Source organism: Mytilus edulis, chromosome 12 (genome assembly GCF_963676685.1).
Source record: "Mytilus edulis chromosome 12, xbMytEdul2.2, whole genome shotgun sequence".
Taxonomy (NCBI): Eukaryota; Metazoa; Mollusca; class Bivalvia; order Mytilida; family Mytilidae; genus Mytilus; species Mytilus edulis.
In genome coordinates, this window is record NC_092355.1 from 10133459 (window position 1) to 10155062 (window position 21604).

Below are 21604 nucleotides of genomic sequence, written 5' to 3' on the forward strand. Positions count from 1 at the left end.
GTTTCCCTAATAACATACTTCGATAATTGTTTATCGTCATGTTCTTTTCTTGCAGAAAAGACAAATCCTAGATCTTCAGGTATTGGTCTGTAACGTAATCCTGCTTCGCAAGTCATGAGTTGAACATGAAGCTTGCGTCTCCTGCTGTCTCCATCTGAACTGTGGCCAATCAGGGGTTCTAACAGTGATTCGAGGTGGTCTTTATATAGTTTCTGAATTTTCTGCCATTGTTGGTAAACATCATGATGACTAAATCGGTTACAAGTTGGCATAAGAAGACCTATTAACTTAGGTATTTTTCTGTGTAACGGGTTAATCATGATAACACGAGCATGTGTTCCAATTTGCCAAAGGCATCTATGATTGTTTGATATGCTGCTTGTCCATTTCCAACCTTGATATGAAAAGACTGTAAGCATTTATGGTCTGATGGATTTGGAGTTTTTGGTCCACAAAATCCAAGTAATTCGTCCCTATCCTGGTGGTAATTTACTACTCCTACTATGACTGTCTCATCTTCAGCTGTCAGTACTGGAACAGGGGATATATTATGAACTTCCATTATTCCCTTGACTAACAATGCATATTGTATAAAGTTATCAGTCTCTATGCCCGGTTTTTAAGCTATTTATTTTAATTTTCGCCATTTATATACTCTGTTAAGATTGAGTCCTTCCATATTAATAGCAATAAAATTTGCAATACGTGGTCCACCTAATATTAGTAACGCTTCATAAAAAGTCTTGGTAGCTGTTTTAAATCTTCGCCCGGTTGGCCCTGCCACATGGAAATTTCTAGCAACACTTTCTAATGTGTCGAACAAAATCTTCGCCCGGTTGACCCTGCCACATGGAAATTTCTAGCAACACTTTCTAATGTGTCGAACAAAATCTTCGCCCGGTTGGCCCTGCCACATGGAAATTTCTAGCAACACTTTCTAATGTGTAGAACAAAACCTTCTTATCTTTGAATAGTCCCTTTTCCTGAGCCTTTACAAAATTATTAGTAATTGCCTTCATGTCTCTCCTCTTGCTAAACTCGACTAACTTTTCTTTGTAATTTCGGAGTTTCAGCTTTTGCCTGATTTCTCTTCTCTTTAGGAAAAATATTGTATCTTTTGCTTTCTCAAGTTTTTCATTTTTGTCACGTAATATATCCAGCTGTTCAGGTTGGGTAAGATATTCATATCTTACTTTCTCCAAATTACGATTGCCAGTTTCATCTGTTTTATGAACTCTCAAAAGAACTCTCTTTTTAAAGGACGGCAAATTTGGGATGTTTTTGCACATATAGCATGAATGACCCTCTCTGATTGAAACTTTTCCACTGCAATTCCAAAATTTTAACATTTATAAATGGGAGAGGGTACCAGCTAGGATTACCAAAGTCCTCACCATATTTTAAGTCATTAAGTAAAAGTTTTGTGTCAACAGTTAACTGTTGTGATGTGTCTTTGAAGTAAGTATACTGATCTTTGTACCATCCTTCACATAAAACCTCTTTTTGTAGTCACCTGTGATCTTTTGAAGTTGTTCTTTTACTTATGAAAAATGATAATATGTTCTTCATCTTATTTGTTTGTTTTCTTTCTTGGTTTGCTTTATGTTCATTACTGCTAACGTGACATCTTCCTCTGTACAATGGGTCTCCCCTGGCAACAAGATTAATTTGTACATTGCAGCATCTACAATATGCTGAGGTCCCTTTACATATAAAAACTTCTTTGCCGAATTCCTCTTCAAATTTCTCAAATATAGCCATGGCATCACAAACTCTTTCCCTCCACTTTTGACAACCTTGTCTTGGATCCTCCCAATATGACTTCGGGACGAAATATGAAATTTTATGTTTTGCACCTTCTTTTGAAAGTTTCCAAGCTTAAATTCTTTCTCACAAACAGAACAAGAAAATATCAAGTTTTCGTCATTTCTGCTAATCTGGAATAAACATTCTGTTCCGTATTTTTCCAACTCCTCTTCCTCTAGTTTTTTTCCTAGTTTTTGCAAGACTTTTATCTCTGAAAAAAGTTTTATTGACTTTGATGTTAATAAAAGGTAACAGTTCAAGTCATAATTTGAAGACTATATTAACCTGAGATACTACCTAGGATTTAGCCTTAAAATGTTCATGTATTAAGCTGCGTACTAATTGATGTTATATATACCGGGGTATTTAATTTTTTTAGATAGAATTTAGATACTGACACTAAGGAATTTCTTTTAATAATTGTTAATTTATGTTTCATGTATACAAACCTTTGAATGTTAATTAGGTGCAAATTTCACTACTTCCGATGATAATGGATTTATAGCACCTATAACCTCGCCTATATCTAGCATCAGTTGAAATACCACATTGGAAGATAGATTGAGATTAATTAGTTTGACATACAACTGATGCATTTACGACTGTAGCTTAACCGCATCAAAAACAAATACTGACATCGGATTAGTTTCAGATACTTATGATATAATCTAGCAAGTGATAATATTGACCTAATGATATATTTAATCTGAATTTCTCACCCTTTTCATATATCATGGAGCATGAAATAGTGACCTGCTAATAATTGATAGCAACAGATGTTTATACAGGAAAAACTGATGGACCACAAGGCCAGTTGGGTAAACATGTTGTAAAAAAATGTATAGAGGCGGATGATATTGTTGGGCAGGGATACCATGTATATGTTGACTTAATTCTTTTCATCACCAAAACTATTCCAAGACCTGTTTGATAACTATCAAACTGCAGCATGTGGAACAGTCCGCAAAAACAGACGTGGTTTACCAGCTGATTTCATGTTAAAACGGCCTGTTGGTATCAATACTAGGGGGGACATGCAGTTCTTTCAAAGGAAGTCTATTTCTGGTGTATTATGGAAAGACAAAAAAATTGTAACAGCAATTTCAACAATTCATGATCATTCTGTCTGAAGTACAGCGTTTGGTTCAAGTAGATGGGCAATTTAACAAAGCAGACATACCATGCCCAAAAATCATAGTCGACTACACTAAGTACATGGGAGGAGTCGACAGAGCTGACCAGTATATACAGTACTACTGCTTTAACCATAAAACACAGAAGTGGTATAAACGGGTGTTTTTTTAAATTTCAGGAAATTTTGAAATACAATGCATACAGGCTATTTTTGTTGAGTCCAAATCATCAAACCGTTGGAAACTCACCTTCTATGACATATCTCCAATTCTCACGTCAAATTGCCAGTAGTTTGATAGATGGTTACTGTGGCATTAGTAACAAAGGTCGTCAAGCTGCAGCCCCAGTACCATCACGTCTTACAGAGAGACATATGCCAAACATTGTTGGAAACAAATCATGGTGCCATGTGTGTTGGGCGAAGGTTGCCGCTGGTAGGCAGGAAAAGAGAAGACAAACCATTTATGGATGTAATGAATGTGGTAAACACCTACCAGAGTGCTTTACAACCTACCACGCAAAAACAAAATACTGTTGATTAACTAGTTATTCTTTAAATTGTTTGTTACTTTGTTGGAAATCGTTTGAAACATTTATTCCAATCATGGAGACTTAAATTACTGTTGGAGAAAATTATTTGAACTTTAAAAACACAGGCACTCGTCTCAGAATTGTTTTCCCTATATACCTTTATATAGCACAAGGTACTTAACTTGCATTTTAGAAAAATGTCAGGCGGTGACGAAATTCCGTTATATGCCGCTTTCTAGTCTGTCAACCCCATTAAAACTTGTTATATTGTAAATCTAAATTGATTTATCTTTACAATGGTGTATAACATGTCTCATTTGTTGTCGGAATCATCCGAAGCAATCCTACCAAAGTATGTCAATCGTAATAATTTTGCCAACCGCTGAAGAATTGGCAATAAACGCGTCACGTCTCCTTATATATCTCGGTTTCCGATTGGTCAATTTATGGAAAAGTCTAAATGATTACCGGAGTTATCTGATCTTGTTTCATTTTCGTACGTAAAGTCAAGAGAGAGTCTGAATGACATTAATAGACGTCATGGGAAAATTTGTATCTAAAAAAGGAAACTCGTAATTTATTAGACATACCACAAATAACACTTGTGAGGGTTTTTTTCAAGGTATCTTATACAATTTTACTAACTGGGCGATAAGTTCTATTCAGACAAAAAAAATAACAGTTTTTTTCTGAAACAGTTTTTGTCGAGCCTGCAACTTTTGTTGCAGAAAGCTCGACATAGGGATAGTGATCCGGCGGCGGCGGCGTTAGCTAACTTCTTAAAAGGTTTATATTTTCGAAGGTGAAAGACCTGGATGCTTCATACTTTGTATACAGATGCCTCATGTTACGAAGTTTCCGTCAGTCACATGTCCAATGTCCTTGACTTCATTTTCATGGTTCAGTAACCACCTGAAAAAAAAGTTAAGAATTTTTGTACTGTTGAATTCTATGTGCGTACCTTGCAAGGTCCTCATGCCCGTCAGACAGTTTTCACTTGACCTCGACCTCATTTCATGGATCAGTGAACAAGGTTAAGTTTTGGTGGTCAAGTCCATATCTCAGATACTATAAGCAATAGAGCTAGTATATTTGGTGTATGGAAGGACTGGAAGGTGAACATGTCCAACTGGCAGGTGTCATCTGACCTTGACCTCATTTTCATGGTTCAGTGGTTATAGTTAAGTTTTTGTGTTTTGGTCTGTTTTTCTCATACTTTATGCAATAGGTCTACTATATTTGTTGTATGAAATGATTGTATGGTGTACATGTCAAGCGGGCAGATGTCATCTGACCTTGACCTCATTTTCATGGTTCAGTGGCCAAAGTTAAGTTTTTAAGTTTTGGTCTTTTTATCTAATATTTTATGCCAAAGGTCAACTATATTTGGTGTATTGGAATATAATATGATCTATATGTCAGTCCAGCAGGTTTTATTTGACCATGACCTCAATTGCACGGTTCATTGCACAGTGTTAAGTTTTTGTGTTTTGGTCTATTTTTCTTAAACTATAAGTAGTAGGTCAACTATATTTGTTGTATGGAAGCTTTGTTAGCTGTAAATGTCTGCCTGGCATGGTTCATCTGACCTTGACCTCATTTTCATGGTTCATTGGTCTTTAGCTATCTTGGTTAATGTTAAGTTTATGTGACAGTTGTAATAAAGCTTTATACTTAGGACTGTCAACATAATATCAATGATTAGTAAAGAAGGCGAGACATTTCAGTGTGTGCACTCTTGTTATAATTAATCATTTACTGCGAGGCGTTTATTGCCAATTTTGTGTAGGTAGACGAAATAATTACGATTGACATACTTGGGTAGGACTGTTACGGATTCCGACAACAAAAGTAGGCGTGTTATACACCACTGTGAAGATAAATCAATTAAGATTTACGACATAACAAGTTTTAGTGGGGTTGACAGCCGAGAAATCGGCTTAAAACGGAATTTCGTCACCTTCTGACATTTTTCTAAATCTCGAGTTAAGTACCTTATGTTATATAAAGGTATATAGGAAAGAAAAAAAATCTGAGACGAGTGCCTCTCTTTAAAAACTGTGAATTATAAAGTAAAACAGCTTACAACCAGTGGCAGTGGTTATCTGTATAAAAAAAAAATCATGTTTTCTGGGACTCCTTTCTTGTAAAAAGTAAGTAATTGTTTCACCTGTTCATAAAAGTTGACTTATTAGACCACTTTCGAGTTCATCCGTCACCGGAAAAAACTCGTCAATTATACGCGTCTTTATGACGTCATTTACCAGATAGAGGGGGTCGCCTGTATCCCTGCACTATTTACGTTCATCAAGCGTCTTAGTGATCGTCATTGTGCAGGATAAACTAGAAATAATGGTTGTTCTGTAGGTACTTAATGACAATTCCCTAATGACAGCAATGCTGATTGTCAATTTTGAGAATCTTTTTGCCGAATAATTCGTACAATATAGAATTATAGTTTTCCAACCACTCGCTCAACATTGGAATGGAAGTTACGACGCCTCTAAACGCACAAATGACGTTCACTAAAACCAGAGTTTTTGACGGAAATGCATCGAACTCGAAAGTTGTCTATTGACTTGTAGTTGCATGTATTCCATTTACTTTAAAATTCCGTTGTTAGCATGCTGAACGAGAAGCAACTAGATAACAACCTTTGAAACCAGAAAGGCGTACGCATCTACTTGTTAAAAATAGAACGGCTTCCCCGTATTTATTTCCGGCGCTCTTTTTGAAAATAAAAGTAGAATAAGAGGGAAGAGAACAGCTAAGCTAAATAGTTAAAATATGTAGAACTAGAACAACGTAAATATGGAACAATCCCCACTACAACAGACACAGGATACAGGTAGTTCGAAGATTTAATGTCAATAATATAAATTCTAACCTTCAGATTGAATAGTTACACTCCTACTTCTGACAGTACTTGTACCTTTATTTCCCGGGGGGGGGGGGGGGGGGGTTACTGACTATCCTTTCGGGTATAACTGTGCCGACAGCTCTTGTCAAATCATACCCTGTTCTAACCAGAAAACATTGAAAAACATACCCTGTTCTAAACAGAAATATCGAAAAACATACCCTGTTCTAGACACGCTCAGAAAATGTATACCCTGTTCTAGACCGTATAAAATAGATCCTGTTCTAGACCCAGTTCTAGACTTATCTTAAACAGTTAAATAAGCGATCCTGTTCTAGACAAATACTTTGTTTAAAAAAAAAGACCTTGTTCTCACAAGCAGGGCACGAAAAAGCGACCCTGTTCTAACCAGCAGACATGAAAAAGGGACCCTGTTCTAACCAGCAGGGGCATAAAAAAGTGACCCTGTTTTGCGGCACACTCATACCACTAAAAATATAGGAAGTACCCCCCCCCCCCCCCCGGGGGCTTTATTGATACATTTTAAAACCACATTAGTCGGTTCTCACTTTTATATTAAATAGAACAGATATTAGTAATGAAAGCAAAGCTTATATACAAAAATAACTTTATACAACATGTATCAAAGAAAGTTTAACTGTCCTGTCTTTTGAAATGTTGACATATACAGTGATATGTTACTGTCTTCCCGCTGAACAGCAGCCCAGGCAGCCTGGGCTTGTAAAATTTCTCTCGGGCCTGTAAAAATCTCCAGGTCAACAGAATCTAACTAAAACATTTCTAAAATTGAGCTCCGGGCCAGTAGATTTAACAGTTCATCGTAAAGAGTCACTGTCTGAGTGAGTGACCGTCACTGACTGAGCGAGTGAGTGTTAGGGTACAACCATTTAACTTCACGGAGGGGTATGTTTTTTTATGCATGCATGTTATACATTTATCTCCTGAGCCTAAGGGAGATATGATGCCCTCTTCATATATGATTTTCCTTGGATGAACAAATCTTCATATCTTCCTAAGCCCTTGGAAATGAGCGTTTTATTCTACTGTCTTTACCTTTTTTTACTTCGTTAAAACATAAGATATTAATCAATATACTTCTTTTCTTATCTGTAAGACTGTTATCTTATTCTTAACTATAAAACACAACGTACACAATGATAATCAGTTGCGATTAAAAGTTAATTATTGATTCATTCTTGTTTGTTTTTAAATCTGAAAATGTTTTTAAAAACGAAAATACTATATTATATATCTAAAAAAAAGAACCAATCAAATGATAACGTTATAAAACATGTACCGTTTGTAACCTCACACAAGGCAAGCCCTATATATATCCAGAATGGAATAGGAATTGTTGTTCATGTGTGATAGTTTAGTTCAACCAATCAGATGTTGATTTCGCTATCAAAATCAACACATAGTGGAATAATAATACTTGTAATGTATAAGTCATTTTTTACAGGATGGTGTGATTTTTTTTCCACATTCCATAACCCATATAATGGTTTTGTTGAGTCAAAAGAACAGTTGGAGGAGCTTAAGTGGCACTATGAAGTGGAGACAAAATCATATTTTGTTTCTGTGAAAACTTCATCCACTTTTGGAAACACTGGTAGGTTTTTTTCATTCACCAGTAAGCACTAGAAACTAACATGTTATAAGAAGGCGCATTTAATAATGAAACATGAGGTGGGGAAAGTAATCAGGGGAAACAACTTACAATATACATGTTCAAGAACATGGTAGTAAGGGAAACAATGCAGTATCAATACAATATAATATATATATTGGCAATATTTTTTTTTAAATATGAGATAGTTACAATCAAAGCCACTGAGTAAACAAAGACTCATAAAACCAAAATACATATACAACAACAGTTGAAATAAATCAAAATTACATGGACTCCACTAAAAATTGGGAGTGAAATCAGGTTCAGAAGGGTAAGAATTTCATGAAAGACACCTATCATCATGTTATTTCTTTGTCCAGTACATTGATGAAACTGAAACAAAACTAATTGTGTAAAACAGATTTTAGCATTAATTTTTATTTGAAAAAGTGAACTGATATGTATGTGTAATTTGCATGAAATTAATTCATATCATCATTACTCTATTCTGCACTACTTATCATCCATTTGTGTATATGTAATTGCTCTAGGCTTAAAATCTCTGTATCAGTGGACATTTTACCACTGAAAAAACATCACTTCTTTCTAAAATTAAAACTTAAAATGAGATGTAACTGTCCTGAACATGCTGAATGAGTTTAGGCATACATGTCAACCTCTTACAATGGGAAATCATGTCATGACATGACATGATATGTCAAAAAGCGTGTGAAAACGCGTGACGTAGATGCGGACTTGTTAATATGAATGTGGTAATGTTCATAATTTCATACAAATTTGTGAATATAAAAAAACAATATATATTCTACTGTGAACTTTTATTGTATTAAACAGTGGTCTGTTATGTTGCTTTTAAAGCATCACCACTAGGCACATATTCAAAACAACTGCCAGTTTCAAGTTTAGTTACAATTATTTGATAACAGCACACAATACAAATGTAACATAGTCAAGTTCTGATCAGAATTCAGTGTCAATTTCTTTTTAATTGAAAAGGCTCTCCCACAGTAGGAATTGATATTTGACTGAATTAGCTTCATCAAGATTTGAAAGAATGTCATAATGTTGGGTTTTTTTTGGCAATGTAAAATGTCATCTCTGCCATTGCTCCCATTAATGCTATTGCCTGGTTAAAACTGGGTAGTTCATCAGAAGAAAGCTGGTACTATGAGAGCTGATCCAACAGTTCTGTGATATTTTTATTCCCATGGCCTGTAGAAATCTGTTGCCGTGTTGGCTAGATTTGAAACTGAAATTGAAAAAGAAAAATGTTTTATAAATTTGATTTCCATAAGTTAAACATGTTAAATGCTAATTCAAATAGCTACATTGTATTTCTCCTCTCACATGTATTTTTTTTTATCATTGCAACATAGAATGCACAAATTATGCGTTACTTGTCACTCGATCATTTAAACTCGAACTCCAAAATATAATTTATAAATCTTGAATCTTGCCGTACACATCGTTTTGGCTAAACAATCGGCACTTTAGACGACGGTACAGGCCCTGAAAGTGACCTCTTCCTGTGCACATTTCCCCTATTAAGTGAATTTAAAAGAAAGTCTTAAAATCGTTAAAACTAATCACAAACTACTTACCTTTTACTGTTTGTCCATACAAAAAAATAAACAATACGGTAGCCAAACAATTACTTCGAATTTTTCGGTATTTATCGCCGAATAAGGAAAAAAACCAGAGAATAGCGATATCACTAACGACCAAAAAATGAAAAGAACGAAAAAGCGTGTAATTGCGTGTAAAGTGGTGAAAAGCGTGTACACGCCATGTGACAAAATCCTCGCGTGTAAACCATTGAAAAAGCGTGTGTTACACGCGAATATCATGTCACTTGACATGTATGGTTTAGGTGGTAAATATATAATACATGTACATTTCACAATAAATAAATTTGGTGTATTTACTGTCTTCTGATTGGTTAAAAGAATTAGTTTTTTTTTCAATGTTATCAATTTTTATGGCGACACGCCCACTCTAACGTTGTGTATTCATACGCAAACATCTGACTGTGTACGTTGTTATCCTTATTAATATATATCTTTGAGCCTTATTTTTGATAGAATTTATTTATAATGAATGGCAATAATTTATTTTGAATTTATTGAACCATAAAATTAATTTTTGACTCTTCACATTTAACATAATCCGGATTATTCAATGTGAAGAGTCATAAATTAATTTTATGGTTCAATAAATTCAAAATAAATAACAGCCATTCATTAATTGAAATATAAACACAGTAGTAATCAAGTATTGAATATTTCAATTATTAGATATTGGCAGTAAGCAGCACAAGATCCAGTGGAGGGAAAAGATCAATCTTCATATGTCAGAAAATCCCTATATAGTCCTACAAACAGAGAATGTCACCATGGGCCAGATAGAAATAAGGCGATAAAAGTCAAAACCCAGAATGCACAGGTACATTTTATTGGTATATATATTAAATGATATTTTGGTACATGTATATAAATTGCTTTTAACTGGATTAAAAAATATTAAATGTTATATGTTAGTATCTTCTGATGACTAACCTGTAGAACCTGGTCTTATTGTAGACACTTATAGATCCATCTGTGATCTCCTATAGGACCAGATAATGGACCAGAAATACTCAGACACCAAACAGGTTTTACAGGTGAGTATCTTCTGATGACTAACCTATAGAACCTGGTTTTATTGTATACACTTATAGATCCATCTGTGATCTCCTATAGGACCAGATAATGGACCAGAAATACTCAGACACCAAACAGGTTTAAAGGTGAGTATCTTCTGATGACTAACCTATAGAACCTGGTTTTATTGTAGACACTTATAGATCCATCTGTGATCTCCTAAAGGACCACATAATGGACCAAAAATACTCAGATACCAAACAGGTTTAAAGGTGAGTATCTTCTGATGACTAACCTATAGAACCTGGTTTTATTGTATACACTTATAGATCCATCTGTGATCTCCCATAGGACCACATAATGGACCAGAAATACTCAGACACCAAACAGGTTTTACAGGTGAGTATCTTCTGATGACTAACCTATATAACCTGGTTTTATTGTAGACATTTATAGATCCATCTGTGATCTCCCAAAGGACCACATAATGAACCAGAAATACTCAGACACCAAAAAGGTTTTACAGGTTAGCTTATTTCTGATGACTAACATGTAGAGCCTGGTTATATTGTAGACACTTATAGCTCCATCTGTGATCTCACATAGGACCAGACAATGGACCAGAAATACTCAGACACCAAACAGGTTTTACAGGTTAGTATCTTGAACCTGGTTTTATTGTAGACAATCATGATAGGAAATGCAAGCACGGGAATATCGTATCAATTGGGAGATATATACCCCGTATACAGGTGCTGCTGGAATGTTGCTACTTAGAAATGGAAGGTTCACAATTGGAAAGCTGAAATCATCTCTTTTGTCGTAAAGTTTGGTTTTCAACCGACCCTCATTGTCTATTTTTAGATGTAAGTCAAGATATGAGGCCGACTTAACTGTATCTGTAGTATTTTTGTGTATTGACCCTTTCATCTATGAATATCTAGGAAGTTTCCGAATTAAAACGAGGCAATGACAACATTACACAAATCAATGGCTGAACGCTGAAACATTAAAAAAAAAGATGGATGGATAATGAAAGAATATCTCGATTTTTCTTAAAGTAATCGTGCTCTTGGTCAAGGATGATCTTTTCTGAGGGGGTTAATTAATAGGGAAAATTATAATATGCACAACTCGTCGGCAATTTAAAAGAATTATAAGTATTTTAAACTTTTTAACGAACGCTTGTTCGTAAAACTTGTTGTTTCGTTTTACTCGCATGGTTTAATGTACGTAAACAACTTTAATTTTCTGTAATTTAGTTTCTGAGCAATGGTTTGACATGTTAATCAACCGTTTTCATTCCGTTTCCTTTCTTGTGACGGCTGCAACTGTCCTACTTCCCCATATACTAAACATAAGCGAAAACGCGCACTTATCTGGAAATTAATTCGGGCCGGTGACGGTCTCGTGCAGTATTTGATAATGTCATAGAAACTCATAGACCAGTTCAATCCGGTAAGGAAAGTGTTAAACTGTTCACCATAATTGCAGTTACGGTGATCCCAAAACAGATAAAATCGTTTTTTTATACGACCGTATATTGGTATCACGTCGTCATCGTCCAGATAATAACTTCAGTATAAATTAATAGAAATCCATAAAATTTTAACATTAGGTTTATAACCACTAAAGGAAGGTTGATTTTTTGGGTTTGGTCCCAACAGTTTAGGAACAAGGGGCCCAAGAGGGGTCGAAATAAGTATTTCGAGACAATAACTTGTGTAAGTGTTTGGATCTTTCTGAAATTGTACCACAAGGTTCCATTCTAAAAAAGGAAGGTTGGGATTGATTTTGGGGGTAATGGCCCAAACTGTTCAGAAATTAGGGGCCAAAAACAATACTTTTCTAATTCTTTGTATCAATTGCTTATTTCTTCAATTTCAATGGGGTTTAATTCTTGAATTCTTTGGGTTCTTAAATATGCTGAATCTTACTGTGTATTAAGTTTTACGGAATTTGGTCTCCGTTTTTCAATTGGTCCACATGAAGTCCAAAGGGTCCAAAATTAAACTTTGTTTGATTTCATCAAAAATTGAATTATTGAGGTTCTTTGATATGCCAAATCTAACCGTGTATTTAGATTTTTAATTTTGGGTCCTGTTTTAAAATTGGTCTACATTATGGTCCAAAGGGCCCAAAATAAAACTTAGTTTGATTTTAACAAAAATTGTGTTCTTGGGTTTTATTGATATGCTGAATCTAAACATGTATTTAGATTTTTTATTATAGGCCCAGTTTTCAAGTTGGTCCAAATTGGGGTCCAAAATTTAACTTTGTTTGATTTCGACAAAAAATATATGTATATGGTTCTTTGGTATGTTTATTTATACCCCCGCTTTAAAAAGGGGGTATACTGTTTTACCTCTGTCTGTCCTTCCGTCCTTCCGTCAGTCCGTCAGTCCGTCAGTCAGTCCGTCCCATGAATATTTTTCGTCGCATTTTACTCAGGAACTACAATACAAGGATTTCTGAAATTTGGTTTCAGGGTTTACCAAAGTCAGCTATACCGTGTGACGCGTTTTCAGATTGATCACTTGACAAGTTCCTGTTTACCGAACACTTGTATGATTTTACACATGATAGCCAAGTTGAAAATTTTCGTCACATTTTTCTCAGGAACTACAATACAAGGATTTCTAAAATTTGGTTTCAGGATTTATATAAGTCAGCTATACCGTGTGATGCGTTTTCAGATTCATCACTCGACAACTTCCTGTTTACCGAACACTTGCATATTTTTACACTATTAATATTATCCACTTACGGCGGGGGTATCATCAGTGAGCAGTAGCTTGCAGTTTCACTTGTTCTAACAATGTATTTAGATTTTTGATTTTGGGCCCTGTAATAAAATTGGTCCACTTTGAGGTCAAAATGGTCCAAAATTAAAAATCAAAATTGAATTCTTGGGATTCTTTGATATGCTGAATCAATCCATGACCATATGTATTTAGATTTTGGATATTGGACCATAACAGGTAAAACAAATTAAGTTCATTAGACCACATTCATTCTGTGTCAGAAACCTATGCTGTGTCAACTTTTAATCACAATCCAAATTCAGAGCTGTATCAAGCTTGAATGTTGTGTCCATACTTGTCCCAACTGTTCAGCTATACGTATAAACGTTAGCTTTATACGTCAATGACCTCAACTAACTTATAAGCCCCGCCTACTTACTGGAACTACTGTATTGCATCAACAACATCACGTCACAACCATGACAACGTGTAGTAACAATGGTGTAACTTTTATGAATTTAAACTTATTATGTCTTCATATTGGTATTTTATATACCATGTTTTTTAAATGTTATTAAGTTCATTTTCCCTTTCTAAATGTCAATGTCTTACCGCCTGGACTACGCTCATAGGGAAATACCCCAAAATGGTACCCCAAGAGGGAAATTCCAAACACTTTTTTAAACAATATTTGTTACATATTTTTTATTCTTTTTTAATTTTTTATCGATTTCAGTATAAAAACGTTATACGTATAGTGTCTTGAAATATGAAATTAATTTGTATTCGTCACGAAATAGGGGAAATGCTCGGTAAAACCTCGCATTTTCCCCGTTTCTAAGTCTCATACAAATAAATTTTATATTTCAAGACACTATACGTATATTATCTAAATGTGTACGGTATTGTACATACTGAAGTCTCATTATTGAGAGCCAAAGATTCAAAAGTATTATTAAATTTTTGTATCAGTTGTTTCGATGAGTCTTTGGCATTTGCTGATTTTGCATTGGTTTCAATGAAATAAATTGAGTTCACAGTTATATATAAACGTTAACCGATAATTGCATTCATCTGTTATATTAAAACAAATGGTGTTGTCAAGACATTGTCTATTCACTACATACGAATGCGAGTAAAACATCGACAATGTAATATTTTTGTTGTTGTTTAGGGTTGTATCTGAGGAGATCCGGATAACTTATGAAAGAAACTTGAACGGTAATAATTAAGCTTGCGATCAACAATCACTGACTGGGTGCCGTTTTCATATATTTTGAATAAGAAAAATGGGAAAATCTATCAAAAAGTTATAAAAGAATTTATTTCTCTTTTACATTGAGAGATATCGAGAGATTGCGGATTTTACAAATATCTGATGAAAGAGGGACGAAAGATACCAGAATGACAATCAAACTCATAGATTGAAAAGAAACTGGCAACGCCATGGCTAAAAAATAAAAAGACAAACAGACAAATAACAGTACTCAATACACAACAAAGATGACTTTACCACTGTAGTTGTTATCTCATTCGAGAAGAGAGAAAAAAAATCGATATTTGATTAGTTACAAATACTATTATTGCAATCACCAGTCTTGTCATATATTTCATATTAATGTCACGACCTCATACCTGCCAACTGTCACTATTTGTGGGGGATTTCCCCCATGAAGGCTCCCAAATTGAAATTTTGAAAGAGCAATTTTGTCCACAATTTTAAACAAAACAATTACTTTTATAATGACATTAGACTTATAAAAGTATGAAGAAGCCAAAAAACAACATTAAAATGTATTTGAAGGCCCCCTTCAAGGTTTTTTAGGACTATGGCAGCCATCTTGTACGCAAAACCCCCGTGGGCATTTTGAAAAGTTGGCAGGTATGCGACCTTATCACATATAACGAAGCGTAAAAGGTTACATAGTTAGCTGATGAGACCTAAGTACCGCACTTATCGTAATACATATAGTAAACACTCCCATTATAATCTGTCGTATCTTTGTCTTAGTTTGCATTTGTAACATAAAACATAATGTGAGAAATGCACAGCGAGTCTGATTTGCTTACGTAGCGATATTCACATAAGGTGTGGGACTTTATGGCATCATCTTATTTCACTTTGGTGCTTTTATTTTAGTTTAACTTGCAATAATTCTGCCAATGCGTCGACTGTGAAAGTTATTTCCATTATTTTCACATTTCCAGCATAACTGTAGACTCTTTACTTTACTATATCTATATCATACTCATCACAATTTAGGGGACATTTAAAAAAAAAGTATCTAACTTCACTTTCTGTTTCAGAAATTATTAAACTTTAGACAAGGTAATGTCAGCCTTGACATTTTTAGGCAGTTAAGCTGCCTTATGCGAGCACCCTAGATTTGTGTTCTACCCAATAAATACTGAAATATGTGCCATTGTTATTATCTAGCTGGATGTTATGTTATTCATAACTAATTGGACAGTTTTTTCATACTTTTAATTCTTGATTACAAAAAATATGATCATAAAAACCTTAAATGATCGTCGATTTATCCAAAAGTTTTGAAGTTGCACATAGGAAGTAGGGCACATTAGGAATCTTTATGTAGTTTATTATCCCCTGAGATTTTGGCTAAGCTGTCAAAGAACAAATGTATGAAATGTTTAATCGCCGAAAATTTCTAAAGACAAGTAGTTTAGATTTCCCAAATGGCAAAAGTCGTAGGAATATTGTTTGTCGTCAATACGTAGTCAACTACGTCAGTAGTCTTTAAATTTTAAAGTTCCACTGTTCATGCTGTTGGCGGCAATTTTAAAATACCAGACGAAATTTTTGTATCTTTTCAATTTGGAGGCAGGGGTTCAATTAGCGGTTGTACGAGGTCTGCGAACTTCCATTTTTGCAGTCGGACTTTCGACTTGGTTACTAGCTACGCTCGACATGCACGACTTGAGAGGAAATAAAAATAACTTTGCAAACCTTTTTACCAAATAAAAGTCTCCTAACAAACGATCTCAAAACTTGTTTTTAGCATTATTATTCATGACAGCGATGTTCATTTTGTTCAACCGCTAGCTTTATACAGAAAATCGCCGACAAATGATGTGTAAATTCGAGTAAAATCGTATCTGACAAAAACAACATTAAAAACAAAATGGCTGACATGAGAAGAAAATTCTAATATCGGATCCGATTCCGGAAGCGGATATGGGTAATTCCGGGTTTTGGCGATCTTTGAACTTTTAAAAAAATCAGACAGATGACCAAATACATCTTTGCATGGTAAATAAATATAAACACTAGAATTGAAAACCAAAAGATATATGTAAAAGAATGAAAAAACAGAAAATATTTTGTACTGAAAATGTGAGAAACGTACAATTAAATACAATGATGATGAAGTAGAACAGAATATAATGGTGCAACAGTGCCAGCGTTCTGAAGATCCATAGGTATCCATAGGAAACTCAAAATAACTTTTTGACAAATTTTAATGTCAAAATCCAATACAATGTGAGTCTTTGTGACAGCTGGGAACAGTATATCTAACAATATATATGGTCTTGGTGACAGTATAAATTTTCTTTATCAGTAACAAATGTTGGTAAAGCAAGTTAGATGCTTTTAAAGTGTAAACATATTACTAAATGGATATTTTTTTTCTCAATTTTGATGGGTCAGTTAAAATAGATGTAAGTTTCTTATTTTACTAATATAGTGCAACTAGATTATATGATACATGAATGTAAGCAAATTATATGTATGTGGAGTCCTTTGGGGCACTCTACCCCCTCGTGATAACTTTGAAACGGATGAGATCCCCACCTCATATACATTCATGTATGGGACTATATAACTAATCAAATGAAATATAGGTGACGTCCCTAGGGTCACCCACCACCTCCTGCTTCAGAACTTGGTAACAGTCGAGATCCTCACACCTCAACCATATTTATTCATGTACGGGACAATATAACCAATCAAATGAAATACATGGGGAGTCCCTGGGGTTACCCCACCACTCCTGTTTGGGAACTTTGAAACAGTCGAGATCCCCACCCCTAAACCATATATATTCATGTATAGGACAATATAATAAATCAAATAAAATATAGGGGGAGTCCCTGTGGGTCATCCCAACCCTCCTGTTTGAGAACTTGGAAACGGTCGAGATCCCCACCCCTAAACCATATATATTCATGTTTGGGACAATATAACAAATCATATGAAATAAAGGTGGAATATCGTGGGGCTACTCTACCCCTTCCTGTTTGAGAATTTGAGAACGGTTGAGATCCCCTCCATAAACCATATATAAACATGTATTGGACAATATAACAAATCAAATGAATTATAGGGGAGTCCCTAGGGTCACTGCACCATCATGTTTGAGAACTTAGAAACAGTCGAGATCCTCACCATGTAACCATATATACTCATGTATGGGACTAAATAACAAAATCAAATAAAATATAGGAGAAGTCCCTGCGATCACCCACCCCTCCTGTTGTTTGAGAACTTGGAAACAGTCAAGATCCTAACCTTAAATTAAACCATATATGTTCATGTATGGGACAAAAGAACAAATCAAATGAAATGTAGGGAGAGTCCTAAGGGTCACCCTACCCTATCCTGTTTGATAACTTGGAAACAGATGAGATCCCCACCCCTCAACCATATATATTCATGTATTGGACAATATAACAAATCAAATGAAATATAGGGGAAGTCACTGGGGTCCCCCACCCCTAAACCATATATATTCATGTATGGGACAATATAAAAAATCAAATGAAAAATAGGGGAAGTCCCTAGGGTCACTCACACCCTCTTGTGTGTGTTCTGAAAACTTGTAAATGATTGAGATACCAACTCCTAAACCATATTCATACCTGTTTGTAATTTCAAAAAGAAATGACATACAAGGTCAATCTCATAGGCGTCACATATGCATATCACTTTGCTAGACCTAATACCTGTCATTTTATTCCAAACTTAGACATCATGGACTTGGGTTAAAGGTGGGAGTCATTTACATTTACTATGAACAGGTCAGTCAGACCTCACTATTGATCCCTGTAGTAGTAAACATTTGTCTGATTTGTGTCTCATAACTTTTGTACTGTAGAACACAAACTCAATTTTCGAGGGAAGCAAGTCCATTCATACTTTTACAAGCTCGTACTAAAGTCAACTTGAAATACTAACAGTCAACTAATACGAACAATTACGATCAACTAGAAGAACTGCAATCATTGTGAAGTTGTACCACTGCTGACTCGAGACTCATGACCATGAAAAAAAATATACTTGATATATACGTTGCTATTGAAACCCTTGATAAAATATGAATTATTTGCCTTAATGATTAATTCATTCAATGAACATAAATGTACAATTATATATGAATGTTTAATGTTTGTTCTTTTAAATCTTTAAAAAAAATTGTAGCAACATTGCCACAGTTTTCATAATTATGTTTGCCTTGGTTGTTTTGTTAACTGCCTACAGTGCTTACAGCGCTTTGATTGAAAATGTGTATCATTACGACAACACCATACATAGGATCCCGATCTTTAGTATAGAAAGTATAGCCGCGTGACAGATGCTAAATGTAATAAAGCGTTCTCAGATCCTTGTGAGTGTTCGAAGCGTGGACCCGAACTTGTATTTAAATCAGATCGCATTATCTGTCGTTATATTGCACCGGAAATTGTTCTGTATTTTCAAAACTAATTATACCATTTGCATACTTAATTAATATTCTCACCTTAGCAAACAGAAGTTTACCTATGTCCAAATCTCATCAAAGGATTACTCAATATCATACAAATCTAGGTAACAAACCAAAATTGTGGAGGTTGCATGAACTCCCAAATGAGTAAGATTGAGTGTTACGACAGTGTACGAATATCCTGTACCACGTGCACTCACCATGTGAATCCATACTGAATAAAAATGTCACAAAAGTCGGCAAAAGTATAGAATCTATATTTGTTAAACTCCATACTTTATTAGAAATTTTTACTTTGTAATCTGTGCGTCATTGACTAGTTTTTATACGACCGCAAAAATTGAAAATTTGTTGGTCGTATATTGGTATGACGTTGGCGTCGTCGTCGTCGACGTTGTCGTCGTCCGAAGACATTTGGTTTTCGCACTCTAACTTTAGTAAAAGTAAATAGAAATCTATGAAATTTAAACACAAGGTTTATGACCATAAAAGGAAGGTGGGAATTGATTTTGGGAGTTTTTGTCCCAACAGTTTAGGAATTAGGGGCCAAAAAGGGACCAAATAAGCATTTTTCTTGGTTTTCGCACAATAACTTTAGTATAGGTCAACAGAAATCTATGAAATTTTAATATAAGGTTTATGACCATAAAAGTTAGGTTGGGATTGATTTTGGGAATATTGCGCAATAGCAAGAAATTTTCAATTGCACAGTTTTGCGCAAGAGCAATAAATATTCAATTGCACAGTATTGTCCCGTTTTCAAATTGGTCTACATTAAGGTCCAAAGGGTTAATTAAACTTTGTTTGATTTCAACAAAAATTGAATATATGGGGTTCTTCAATATGCTGAATCTAACTATGTATTTAGATTTTTAATATTTGGGCCCGGTTATCAAATTGGTCCACACTGAGGTCTAAAGGGTCTAAAATTGAACATTATTTGATTTCATCAAAAATTGAATTCTTGGAGTTCTATGATATGCTGAATCTAACCATGTATTTTTGATTTTGGATATTGGACCATAAAAGGTAAATGTCCAATTTAAAATTTTTAAGTTTTTAAGTTTAAGTTCTTAGACCACATTCATTCTGTGTCAGAAACCTATGTTGTGTCAACTATTTAATCACAATCCAAATTCAGAGCTGTATCAAGCCTAAATGTTGTGTCCATACTTGCCCCAACTGTTCAGGGTTCGACCTCTGCGGTCGTATAAAGCTGCGCCCTGCGGAGCATCTGTTTTTTATAATTTAAACGCGTATGTGACGTTCACAATTTTATACCTGGTATCTATGATTTCGATGAACATGTATACATAGTCATTATTGTCTATGGGTCATTCGCTTACAAGTACCGTATTTTCTTGCTTCGTTAAATACCCATTGGTGGCCTTGTGCTATTTTCTGCTCTTTGGTCGGTTTGTTGTCTCTTTGACAAATACTCCGTTTCCATTCCCATCTCTATTGATACTAATTTTGAAGTTAAATATTATTTAATATCTTATTAATTAATAAAATCATCATATATACCAATATTAAAATGGTGTTCGCTGGAAGCACGTTATGTCTACAAAAGACTAATTAGGGGCGCTCGATAAAAAAAGAGTTAAAATGCAAAATGCAGTAGAAGTTTAGGACAATTAAGTCCCAAAATTTCAGAAAGGTAATGCCAAAAAAAGCTGAAGTTATCAGTTCCTGCGGTAGAAAACTTTAGTATTTAATTAATTTGTGAATGGATGACCTCCCGTCTATCCTCTTTTCCGTAATTTTCTTCAGTTTTAATTTTTTGCTATAATTCGTATAATAGTAATATTTTGATAAACCGAGAATAATATAGAATTAAAGAATTGTCTTATTTGATGAATTGACGATTTATTAAATTACATGACATATTCTTAATGATTTTTACATTTATTTGCAATATGTTACATAGAAATTTTCTATTTTAATATCTGCATTCATTCGTAGCTTTAAATTTTATCTAAACACTCCTTCATAGAACAAAAATTTATAAAAATATAAGTCATGTTTAACCACTGAAACTATAGAAAACATGTGTTACATCCTCAGACCACACACAAGTTTTGATATTTAACAAACCATCTCTACCAACGTGTTATTAGAGAAATCTTCCTTCCAGTGTTCGGTTGTGTTAGCAGAATTCTCCAGTTGTGGTATTTATCGTAATGTAAGTACAGTTATACATTCACATAACATATTGTTCTTAGTTAATAATTTTTATAGAACCTATCATCGTTCCCTCCTTATTTTATAATCACGATTATACGTTTTAACTGTTTAGCTATCTTTAACCATTCTGACCATCTTCAAATCATTTTTACTTATAATGAAACATACCATAAGATCGACAAAGTGCCTTGTGCATCCTACTGGCCTTTGTCGTATAAATATTTTGATTTTATATAGTGATATTTATTGTGACTTTTCCCCAAAGTTTGTTTTTCAATATTTTATTTTTTGATTTCGTAAATAATTAACCAAATACCATAAATGAA

The 21604-nt window shown here is 34.4% G+C and overlaps 1 protein-coding gene and 1 long non-coding RNA gene across 2 annotated transcripts in view; one reads left to right on the forward strand and one right to left on the reverse strand.

The window, feature by feature from the left end:
* Positions 1-8627: 8627 nt before the first annotated feature.
* Positions 8628-9848, reverse strand: LOC139497082 (uncharacterized). The gene is made up of 2 exons (XR_011657673.1): positions 9587-9848; positions 8628-9234 (listed from the first exon to the last, which is right to left on the reverse strand). It is a non-coding gene; the product is annotated as an uncharacterized lncRNA (long non-coding RNA).
* Positions 9849-10605: 757 nt separating this feature from the next.
* LOC139497413 (platelet glycoprotein V-like) overlaps positions 10606-21604 on the forward strand; it is a 58821-nt gene continuing 47822 nt past the window's right edge. Inside the window, exons 1-2 of the mRNA XM_071285630.1 lie at positions 10606-10644; positions 11199-11278. Coding sequence (XP_071141731.1) covers positions 10606-10644; positions 11199-11278 — 119 coding nt within the window. The remainder of the gene's footprint in view (positions 10645-11198; positions 11279-21604) is intronic.